At 47.0% G+C, this 12,337-nt stretch overlaps 1 protein-coding gene across 2 annotated transcripts in view; it reads right to left on the bottom strand.

Moving 5' to 3' along the window:
- Positions 1-12,337, bottom strand: part of NPHP4 (nephrocystin 4) — a 99,773-nt gene that overhangs the window by 81,471 nt on the left and 5,965 nt on the right. For both annotated transcript variants that reach the window (XM_081870757.1, XM_081870758.1), the window contains exon 3: positions 6,319-6,471. In XM_081870757.1, the coding sequence (XP_081726883.1) occupies positions 6,319-6,471 (153 nt within the window). The remainder of the gene's footprint in view (positions 1-6,318; positions 6,472-12,337) is intronic.

Genomic DNA, 12,337 nt, shown 5'->3' with positions numbered 1-12,337 from the left:
TCCACCAGGATCCACAGCACAGAACGCACAATTAAATCCAAATAAATATTTTTTTTTACTTATTATGTGCTTGCCTAGCTTTATGTAATGGAAGCAGGATTACTTGCATGCAGCATATTTCACATGCCTAATTGTCGACAGGGGGAATCCGCTGGGCATCCAGGAACTTGGAAAACTCTCTCTGTTTGCCATTAAGAAGACAAGCATTAAGAGACGGTTCCCCTGCAAAGGCAGCTCTCTCTGAAAGGTTTGAAAGCAGCTTCCCAGGAAGGTAAACAAGGGAAATGTAATTATTTGCAATGGCACCTTGGCAAACCTCTCCACACAAGTGCTCCCCCATTATCATCAGGGGGAAATAATAATTGAATAATCACAGTGATATGAAGCTGTTCATTAGCCGGAACGGAACGGCTGGGGGAGAATGGCAAACGGGGCTCAGCAAATTATCCACGCAGGAACCGTGTTTGTGACAGATGAGACGATGTTCTCCTGCCCTCTTTGGAGTGGCTTATCAGGATTTGACAGTTATTCTCTGTGACGGAATAAACAACTTTCTAAACCATTAACATGTGCTGCATTCCAATCCCTGGAATACCCTCAATGCAAAAACAAAAAAAACAAACCTGGATTTTTCAGTTGCTGTTGATACTGTTTAGCAGAGCAATTTTACCGGCTCCGTTGGATTGCACTGCCATTATTGTGGGAAAGAAGGGTCGCAAGAAGGTCTTGAGACTCTTCAAATGGCAGAAGGATGGAGAATGTGAGTCAAAGGCAAAGGAACCTGGTAGCCAGCTGAAGCAGGTGTCCGAGTTGCTCAGACTAGCAGGGAAATCTGTCCTGGAAGCAAGGGTCTCAGAGCCACAAGTGGCATGCCCTCGCCCCCCTGTGAGGTCATGCTGGCATCACTGAAAGCGGTAGCAGCCACCTCTGTATGATTAAAAATAGGAATGGCAGGAAAGTGGTTTTCAATTCAATCATAAGACTGCAAATGCAACAGGTAAGACGTGGACCTCACTGGACATGATACCACCCTTGATTGAAAGAACAAAAAAGCTGAATTGCAATCCCAGCATAATTCATTCCCGCCCAAAGAGAAGCCCACAGAGGCCAGCCTGCATTTGTCCTTGATCCGCCCTCATCACCTCTTCCTCCTTCCACTGCTGCTCTTATCCTGACACTTGCTCCTCCTTGCTTCTCCCCTCCCTTCGTTGACTCCCCACCGGCCCAAATGGAGACTGGAAGATCCTCAGGTTGAAAACTGTTGTTTGTTTATATTTCTAAAGTAAACAAACAAAAACGGTCCTTAAAGTAAGAAGCACTCGCTGTTGCTTCTCTGGCCTTCAGGGAAGCGTCTCTTTGTATGCTCGGAAACAATGCATGATTCTGACAGGTGAATGCTACCACATAAGGCTGTTTCTGAAGCAGTCCTGGCTCCTCCCATATCTGCCATACTGGCTGTGCTGGGCAGGCCTTAAAACAACAGACTGACTAAGAGCTTTCCTAGCAGGGCTGACTTTCCATGAGCCCAACTAATCACATGGTTTTTCTGCTTTAGACACACTCTTTGCCACAATTCTACTTTTGGATCAAAATCGGCTGAGTAGTCTGGAGAGATGATGATGATGATGATGATGATGATGATGATGGTCACTACTACTACTACTACTACTACTACTACCCCACCCATCTGGCTGGGTTTCCCCAGCCACTCTGGGCAGATTCCAACAAAACATTAAAAATTAAAACATCAGTCATTAAAAATTTCCCTAAACAGGGCTGCCTTCAGATGTCTTCTAAAAGTCAGATAGTTGTTTATTTCCTTAACATCTGATGGGAGGGTGTTCCACAGGGCGGGCACCACTACCGAGAAGGCCCTCTGGCTGGTTCCCTGTAACTTCACTTCTCGCAGTGAGGGAGCCACCAGAAGGCCCTCGGAGCTGGACCTCAGTGTCCAGGCTGAATGGTGGGGCTGGAGACGCTCCTTCAGACGCTCCTCCCAAAGAACAGGAGAATGACACAAATACCTCCGTAAGTTCAAGGAAGTATGAAATGTGTGCAGGAAAGCAAAGAAAGCATGGCTTTGGGATGCTGAGGAGGCAATTTTGAAAAAATGGCATGACGTATTCAGTGGGAGGGCTGTGTCCCAGGAGCCTTGGTGGACTACCCTCCGGGGACACTAGTTCCAATAAGAAGAAATTATTTCTGTGCACCGAAAAATCACTGTGAAATGTGTTATAGGAATTCTAAGGTCTTAAATATAGAATAAATGTTGATAATTGCAAAAGGTACACACACATACATAAGCATATAAACCACATGTCTAAAATAGCACAGGAGAGCAATCCAAAAGCCATCTTGGCTCTCCTAAAGACTCTCAGTATTTCCTTTGCCTCTCTAATCCCCCTTGCCTGATAAAACATAGGCAAATGGCAATCAGGGGAAGTTCCTGAAGGGATTCCTCTCCTATATCTATGAACCTCCTTGGTATTAATTGTCATTGTTTGCCCAGATGCTGTGCATTGAGGGATTTCTGACGGGCATCCTGATTGTCTTATCAAATGCTAATGTTTTGTGTAAACTGTGTCTGGAACTATGCAAAACTTGCTAAATCCTCAGCAATATCACACCTTGGCCTGCCTGAGCCACAGTAACCCCACCTTGTGCATGATGTAATTTCTGACTGTTTGTAGCAGGGATGTGCTTCTTCTCCATGCCAAAATGCAAACCCTTAAAAGAGATGTTTCTTCTTGGTTCTGGGTCTCTCTTGCCTCTTTGCAAGGGGGGGGGGACTGTGTTGCAACAGAAAAATAAAGATCTGCCTTGCTTTCATTGCATCCTGCCTCCATCCATTCATCTCTGACTGATCATGAACTTAGAGAGGACTCAGTCCCTTAGGGAGTTGGGCAGCAAAAGCCAACCACCCCTATTTTTTCTATATCAAATGTGATGAGCGTATTGAGCACCTGATTGGCCCACTGCATCCATTCGCCACTGGAGGAGAGAAAGAAATGGAAAAATGCACCATAATCCTAAAGTTCCTGGGAATTGTGCTTTACAAATACTAAAACGCAACAGTGCCTTTAAAGAAAGAAAGGCAATCCACTTAATGGGATCATCGGGGAGGGAGGGAAGACGCAAGGCTACTCAGAGCAAGGTCTATTGGTGCCAAGTTTAAGACAACACAGAATAAAGTTACTGGGGAAGGACACCCCGTCACCCTCAGCCGCTCCTACCATCCCTGAATTGGTTGGATATGCTTACTGACCTTGCATCATTCCTAGAGCAAGAGCACCATCTGCTGCCTAAGCTCAAGCATGACAAGCAGTGAGAATTTTTATTTTTTATTTTTTTAAAAATCTATTCCATCATTTACTAGACTGGGGGGTGAGGGTAGAGCAGACAGACAGAATGGAGGCACAATACCGAGTCATGTTCATTTACAAAGCCCTGAACAACTTATGCGCAGGGTAACTCAGGGAATTTGTCTAACCTTCTTTTAAAGCCATCAAAGTGTGTAGCCGTCACTACTTCTTGCGGAAGAGAATTCCACCAAGTTACACTCAAGAGAAATCCCAGTTCTGTTCAAACCCTTCATTCCGGAGAGGAGTGGGGAAAGAGTATAATTTTATAGCTAATGTTACTAGAAATGGGGAAAGAAGAAAGGCAGGACATCCAGCAGAATATTGAGAGACCTATAAGTGATATGGGGGTGGGGGAAAGACAGCATGGTGTAGTGGGTAGTGTTTTGGGAAAAGGACGTAGGAGACCACGGTTCAGATTTCCATTCGGCCATGAAGCTCACTAGGTGACTTTGGGACAGTCACTGGCTCTCATCCTAACCTACCTCACAGGTTATTATTATTCTTATTATACTCTGCCCATCTGACTGGGTTGTCCCAGCCACTCTGGCTGACTTCCAACATAATAAAAACATAGCAAACATCAAACATTAAAAAGTTCTTGATACAGGTAGGTTGTGGGGATTAAATGAGGAGGAAGAACCATGTACACCACCTTGAGCTCCTTGGAGTAAAAGGTGTGATAGAAATGCAATAAATACATGAACTACCAGGGAAGGAGCGTGTGCTCAGGGACCAAGGCTGTGATCTAGCCAAGTCTGGGTGTGCCCCACCCTCCACTTGAGCTGCTGAGAGGAATAGATCACACCACTCTGCCCCCTGTGATTGGCATGGCCATAGAATCACAGATGTATGAAGCCTCAGGATCATAGGATCCTAACCTGCTGTATCTGTGATCATTCAGGCTCCAGCATCTAACCTCAAGCGACTCCTAAGAGATCACCAGCCCTTTAAGCAAAAGCACATAAAGGGGCATCCTAAATCAATGGGTTGGAGCAACTGCTCTATGAGGAAAGGTTATAGCATCTGGGGGTTTTTTCACTTGTTTCCAGAAAGTGCAGATCAGGGTTCCTGTCATAAGAATAAGAATAAGAATAATTTTTATTTATATCCCACCCTCCGCAGTCAAAACAGGGCTCAGAGCAGCTAACAGCAATAAAAGTAACACAGCATTCTAAAATCAATATTCTAAAATCAATTCAAAATCAAATGGCAACCACTGGGCCAGAGTTCTACAAGGATCATCAAAGGAGGGGGTCAGACTGTGCCTTGGCCAAAGGCCTGGTGGAACAGCTCTGTCTTGCAGGCCCTGCGGAAAGCCCACAGGGCCCTAGTCTCTTGTGACAGAGTGTTCCACCAGATCGGGGCCACAGCCGAAAAAGCCCTGGCTCTGGTTGAGGCCAGCTCAACAATATGGATGATATTCCACAACATAAATCAACAATAGGGATGATATTCCACAGAACAAGAGCAGGCACACTAAAAGCCCTGCTCCGAGTTACTGCAGAATGGGCTTCTCAGACCTCTGGAACTTGCAAGAGAAGCTCTCCTGCAGACAAAAGATGCTGGACTAGGCAGGCCATTGGTCTGATCCAGAAGGGCTCTTTTTACATTCTTACGGGATTGCACATGACCTCCTGCTCACTTCAGGGTGAGGTTCCTGGCAACCACAAACTGCTGGTTGGCTAGCAAGGCCAGCCAACGTTTTGCTGACCTCTACCTATATTCACTGATAACACCCGGGTTCCAGGTCTGATAAGAATCCCCCCTTGCCTTCATGTTAGTTGGTTGCCAGGCATGCAACTAGGTCTGAGATGAGGCTGGGGACTGGAGTAGGGGCTGCAGCCTTCATCAAGACACTAGCAGCTTCCTAAAGCAGTAGATGTGGGGAAAATTCACTTATGCAATCCCTAGTGGAAAAGGGGTTCGCCTTCCTCTCCATTTGAGCATTCCGACAATACCTCCAACACATGCACTGGCAGAGCAGTTCAGGAGAAGAAAGCACACAAAATGACTGCAAGAGGTTGCAAAAGAGACCAGCATATAATTTTTAACACCTCAAGCAACCTGGTGCCGGGATCTTTCAAGCCCCAACATAATACGATTCCAACGTGGTGGAGGAGGAGACTAAGGGGGCAGAGAAACTCTGGTCCCAGTTTCAGAAACCAAGAAGCAGAGAGGTATGTATTATGTTTATTAAGCTATTAATAAAAGTGTAAGGGAAGAACTTTTTTTCCACTGTGACATCAATACCACCCACCAGATTACAATTACAGTTAAGGGGAGATATTGCAATGGCAGGTGCCTGCATGATTTACAGCGGGAGACCCATTCCTAACCTCGCGTCCCAGACACGTACCTATCTTTCTAGTTCATTATGATTATTAATAATTGATACTGGCAAAGTATTGTTTGCAACCTGTAACACAGTCCTTGCTGAAATCCTGGGGCACGTTGGCGATCTAAACTTCCACAGGTCCCTGAGGCATCAACAGGAACCTCTGTACATGCAGTGGAACCACCATCACATGGACAAAAGCAGCAGGACCTATATATGAACAGACTGAACCCGTCTTTGGGGCTGAGGTGCCAACTTTTTTGAAACAGCAAAGCTGTGAGCTACTACTGAGCCCTCAACAGGCTACCAGGACTCTCAGCTCTTCAACCCTGTCCTGTTACCTTGTCAGAAAGTACAATGGAGGCAGATTTTCCTGCCCTGCCTTCCCTGATCCCAGCTTTCCACTCATCCTGTCTAAGGGAAAACAGAGGCCCTTAAAAACAGCTCAAATTAGCATCGCGTCTATTATGGTATAAGCATGAACTCCTCACCCCACTGCAGAAATAATGAGTCACCTACAGGCTTTTGAACCACCCTGTGGATTTGGGCCAATTCTACTTCACCACCCTGTGCCCCACAACACCCCAATTTCAGCCATCACTCAAAGCATCTCTTCCTTACCTCGTGGAAGACCACTGCAGGGGGATGTCCCAGCCCAGCTTTAAGGGGCTTCGTGGCACTCCTCCAAGTCTTCCCAAAGAAATGGTGGTAGGTGACATCAAAGAAGGAAAGGCGCAGCTGGAATTCCACTTCCGACATTTCGTCCAACGCTCTCTGCCAGTGGTAGACCAAAGCAAACCATGAGAATGTAAGAAGAACCAAATGGATCGGGCCAGTGGCCCATATAGACCAATATCCTTTTATCACTGTGGCCAACCAGATGCCAATTATGGAATGCCTGCAAGCAGGACCTGAGCACAAGAGCACCCTCCTATCCTGTGGTTTCCAGGGAAACGGGAAGCTGAGCTGGATAAGTCTTTGGTCTAGTTGACAAGGATTCTTATTAAGTTCTTAAAGATGGAGAGTGCAGCACTAGGAAATTCCACTGCCTCTCTCAAGGCATGGGTCCAAAGGAGGTGGACCTTCCAGCAACATGCAGAATGCAGGTTTCATCTACAAGTTCTCAGATTACAAATGGAATTTGCAGCAAACTGTTAAAAACTTAAGAGGCCATGCATCCTGTTCTTACAGTGCTGCCTCTGACCATGGAGGCAGAACACAGTTGTCAAGGCCAGTAGCAGTGAGCTGATTAGCATGGTCTGTCCATCAGAACGGAGGAGGGCCTATCCTAAGGAGAAAGGGAACTTTTTGCACCTGTTTTAACAAATCTCCTTGCTCTAGTTCAGGGTTTCCCAAACTTGGGTCTCCAGCTGTTTTTGGACTACAATTCCCATCATCCCTAGCTAGCACAACTAGAGGTCAGGGATGATGGGAATTGTGGTCCAAAAACAGCTGGAGACCCAAGTTTGGGAAACACTGCAAAGTTATCCTCCTGCCAGCCCCATTTATTACAGTCAATGATCAGGGATGATGGGAGTTGTGATCCAAAATGTTTGGAGTGCCCCAGGCTAGATAAGGCTGCCGTAAATTAACTGGTATATGAGATGTGCCTACTCAGAAGGGTAGGATGAACTGAATTTGGTAGAACTTACTCCAAGGTAAGGGACGCGGCTGGCGCTGTGGGTTAAACCACAGAGCATAGGGCTTGCGAATCAGAAGGCTGGCGGTTCGAATCCCCGCGACGGGGTGAGCTCCCATTGCTCGGCCCCAGCTCCTGCCAACCTAGCAGTTCGAAAGCATGTCAAAGTGCAAGTAGATAAATAGGTCCCACTCTGGTGGAAAGGTAAGCGGCGTTTCCGTGTGCTGCTCTGGTTCAACAGAAGAGGCTTAGTCATGCTGGCCACATGACCCGGAAGCTGTACGCCAGCTCCCTCGGCCAATAAAGCGAGATGAGCGCCGTGACCCCAGAGTCGTCCGCAACCGGACCTAATGGTCAGGGGTCCCTTTACCCCTTTACCTTTACTCCAAGGTAATGTCCTGGTTCCCGCTAATTAAAGAAAACAATCTCAGGTTAAATTTTCTGCCAAAATTTTTAATGCTCAGATCAGTGTGGTACATAAGCAAAGCAAGGATCAATGGCCCAAGGGGTGTTATGCACAGCGTTGATCCAACAAACGGCATGCCCCCTTACGTCCTGTTATAAAGACTGTAGAAGGCAGCACTTCAGCGTGGCAAGCAGGTTATTTCTTTGGACTAGGCAAGAAAATGGGAACACCTTCTAATGGGCTGAGCCTAAGCTGTCTGTGCCAGTGCTGGACTCTTCACAACCTATGTAATGTAGGAGGTGTCACCACCAGCTTAGGACCAGACGGGTGGTGTCTCCTGGAAGGCTGGATGAGGGGCAAGCTCCAGCGGTGCCAGGGGCGGAGGAAAAGGCTGGCACAGAAGTTGGTGGAGAAGTGGGCACAGAGCATCTGGGTGACACGGAAGGGGTTCGGGTGGAGCACTGGGGTGACACACCTTTGGGACCCTCCCCTGGGTCTGAGTCCTCATCTGTAGCTTCCCCTCTGGGTTGTTCCTCCATCTCGCACAGCCCAGACGCTACCTTTCATAACCTGCTGGGCCGCTCCCCATGGTTGTCAGTAGGTAAACCCTCCAATTCTTCCCCATTCTGGTCTGACCAGGTAAACGAATATAGGTGTCAGAGTCACCCGTGGTCCCAGCTCACAAGAGACCAAAGTCCAGTCCGGCTTATGTACAAAAGCTTTTATTGAAGAACATTCTTAGCTTCACAGCCGAGCTCCGTGACTCTACGTCTGTTACGCTTAGACCGCTGAAGTCCCCTCTGAGTCAGTCCCGCCTCTACACCAGTTTAAGAGGCTTGTACTGGTCCACCTCTTCCTCTCTTTCCTTTTCCGCAGGGTCTTTCTGCCCCCCTGTGTTCTCTCCCTTCGGGACTCCCCAGAGGCTGAATCCTCTGGCGCCTCCTCCCCCCTCCTTCGGGCTTTGGGACCAGGCTCCTCCCCAGGACTCTCTTCACTTCCGCGCGCCTCCCATTTTGAACTTGGCGCGCGTACGTTGCTCCTGACCTTCTCTTCGACAGTTACACTGCCCTCGATACTACTTTCCTCCCCTTCCGGCAGGACGTCTTGCCCTGATCTCCTTCCCCTCTCTGCTTCCTGTTCTGCTCCTTCTGACACACTGGTCACTCCACCCCCTTCACTCCGTTCCGGCGGAGCAGCCGGTCCCGATCTCCAACTCCCACTGGGGGTTCCCCCTTCGTTTCCCTGCTCCTGACTGCTTCCCCCTCTAGCTCCCCTTGGCTTGACCAGAGGGGCTCCCTTTTGGGAGTCCTCCGATTCACTGGACGGACTCATGGACAATCTTGGGTCATTGTCATCCTCTTCTTCGTCACCCTGGAATCCTTCCCCCTCGCTCTCTGTCTCCTCCCTCATCTGCGCCTCTCTCCCTGAACCCCTGACAATAGGTAAACGAATATAGGATAGCAGCTTAATGAATATTTATACTTATCCACTTTAAAGAGAACTGGGTGTATAAGTTTTATATAAAAATGCTAACCCACCTTTGCAATATCCTCATGCGGAGTTAAGAGTTTATAGCAAAACTGGCAACGTACACAGAAGAACATAAATTACAAGGGGCACGGGGCTCCATATAGTATGAGATAGCACAGAAGACAGCCATGGGTATGGGAAGTCACATGCAAAGGGGGGAGCTGAATGTGGTCGAATAGGATAGGAACCAGGTTAGGATTAAATATTTTTTTTAAAAAAATCTTACAGTAATATGAGAGGGCAGGATAGAGAGGGAACAGCTGGCCAGTATCAGAACCAGAGGGAAAGTAATTAAAGTTAACTGCATCTGATTTTTAAACAAGGCGACGTTCTCACTCTCTGTCAAACAGAAAGCAATTGGCCCCTGGAAGTCTTAGCCACCAGCACATTACACAGCAGCTGCTTAAAGCAGGCTCACGTCCTGAAAACTTGACACAGAGATTTGCATAGTTAAGGCAGCGCTCTTGGGTGATGGTAAGGTCAAGAGCCCACACAGCAGCTCTCTGTGTGAACATGGCACTCAGCGCCGCTTAAATTATTCACGGATTGCTTTTCTCATACAAATTTAAATGGGCATCTAATAATACACTTTTTATTTTCATTTAAAAAATAACATTACAGTCAATGGGTTATACGCAAAGCAGTCTGTGCGTAAGCCTGGGCTTCTCCTTGTGCAATGGGGCTTCACTTTCCTCCCCTCCTCTCTAAAGCACCCTCATGCATCCTCAAAGTCTGCTTCGGGGAGGGGGGGCAGGGGACTGTGGAGCAGACCATAGCCCTTAGGCCAAAAAAAAAGATTAGCCACCCCATCCATCTTAAATATTTACAAGGTTGGCCAGGGCAGGAGACATGTGCTATTGGTGAAGAAATCCGATTAAGCTGGAGCAAAGTTTTATTTATAAATCATGTTTCTAGTCCTCACAGTTAAGAGAATGTGCAGCAAGTCACCTGTTTGTTCCAGGAGGGCAGAGGTTCCCAATTAGCTAAATACAGCAGACACCCGGTTTTTCACAGACTCCCTACTTTAGAAAATTTTAATATCTTTATGTTAGATTTTGTTATGTGAATGATGTCACAGACCCCCCCCCCAGGTGGGTTACGTGGACCTTCTGGGGTCTGTGGACCACCAGTTGGGAACCACTGCTTTAGAGCATAAGAGAAGTGCCACCATTTGCATAACATAATGTTGTTTATTACTGTACCTTGTATTTTACATCGTGGTTCTGTTCCTGCTTTTAATGCTGTGTTTTTATTCCTGTCTCATGCTCTCAGCAGGGAAAGAGTGGTGCATAACAAATAATAACAACAAGAAGAACAACTCACCTTGGCCAGGTTTTTAGGTGCTATTAAAGGGAAGTAACTTGCCGTCGATAGTTTAGTTTCATACATGCTGCCCTGGGGAAAGCAGAACCCTCAGACAGCCAGGGAAGCAGGAAGTTTAATGGGGCAACTTTTTTTATTATTATTAAAAAGGCGCAAAGTGATGCACAAGTGTGGGTGACCTGAATTCAGGTTTGGAAAATACAAGAAACTGTCAGAAACCAAAACTGACAGATTTTTGTCATTCCCTGATCTCCACCAGTGGGAAATGAGCCGGGATGGCAAAAGGCAGCCACTGTAGGAACTGGAGCCCTGAAGCCATGCACTTCCAACAACCCACTCCAGTCGGAAGACCAGCAGCAGTGTTTAGAGACAGAAACCCTACAAAATGTGCATTAAACACATGTGGCATCTCTTTTGCTTATTGTTTCTTTATCTTACAAAATAATCAGTGAGCAATTTTCCATCCCACCTTGATTTAAAATGGACAGGACCATGGCAGAGGAGGGTCTGAGCACAGGGACTCCTTTTAAGGGCTGGGTCAGACCATGTACATTCAGCGTTGACCCCCGATCCAAAAGAAGGTATTTTAACTCCCAGCTGCCCCTCGTCTCCAATACCATCAGCAAGGCCAGGATTAGAGCAGAGAGACTTTACCAAGTGTGCTATTAAAGATTTAGTCGCTCTGCATTATTTAGCAGGACAGGGCTTTAAACCCCTGAACACTTCAGCCTAGAGAGTGGCAGGTTCACCTTCTCAGGTCTCTGCCTGCAGGATGGATAAGGTAGATGGAAGCTGAATCAACCACTTTATACTTTCACAAGGTGGTACGGAAGGGGCTGAACTTGCCCACTTGCCACCCCACACCCCCTTATACATGAAAGAGGCTTGCTTTAGCAGGTGAATCCTACTTATTTTAAGTGAGATGCACTAGCAGCATCACATACTCTGGAGACAGACAGACAGGGAAATGAAGGCGAAATGAGAAAGACAGGGCAAGCTGGCCAGATCACATTCTGCCATTACAATGAGAAATCAGTGACAGGGTGGGGAAGTAGATTCTAAGGTATGTAGTTTAAAAATGTAAGTAGGTTTGAGAATGTCCCATGCCAAATTAGGTAGATATGGATAGATATAGATATAGATAGACTGCACCTGCAGCAGCAAAACCAGACGCCTTCATCTGCTCCACCTGCAATAAAACATGTCCCTCCCGTATTGGTCTCTACAGCCACAGCAGGCGCTGTAACTCTCCAATGGTTTGACTTTACCCCTAAAGGCACACTCTTCCATTGTCTCCTGAGACAGACAGATGTCGTTGTTGTTGTTGCTGCTGCTGCTGTTGCTGCTGCTAAAAAACCCCAGGAAGGGCCGAAACTCCCCACTGCTGTGCACATATGTATACACCCACATGCACACAAATGATTACACCAAACAGCAGCACCAGTTAAAAATATAAACTGCAGCGTTAGGATGTTTGGCTATCTGAGCACATCTATTTCTTTCTCTGCCAGAACACATGCTTGGGATAGTTCCGATGCCAGACCCTACCCACAGACCCCAGGGTTCCCAGTTCAAGTCCCTGATGTCATCGTCTACACTGCAAACTTCTTTTTTAAAAAGACCTTTTCCCCCACCAACAACTTGATGTTGGTGATGGTTACCACTTATAGACACTGATGCTAGTGGGGAATTATCTTTGTGACAGTGGAAGAATCATAGATTCACTTCGGTGGGGTGGTGTC

The sequence above is a fragment of the Podarcis erhardii genome (assembly GCF_964252035.2).
Source record: "Podarcis erhardii genome assembly, chromosome: 7".
NCBI classification, from domain to species: domain Eukaryota; kingdom Metazoa; phylum Chordata; class Lepidosauria; order Squamata; family Lacertidae; genus Podarcis; species Podarcis erhardii.
Note: the sequence above shows the minus strand (reverse complement) of the source record. Positions and strands in the feature narration are given on the sequence as shown.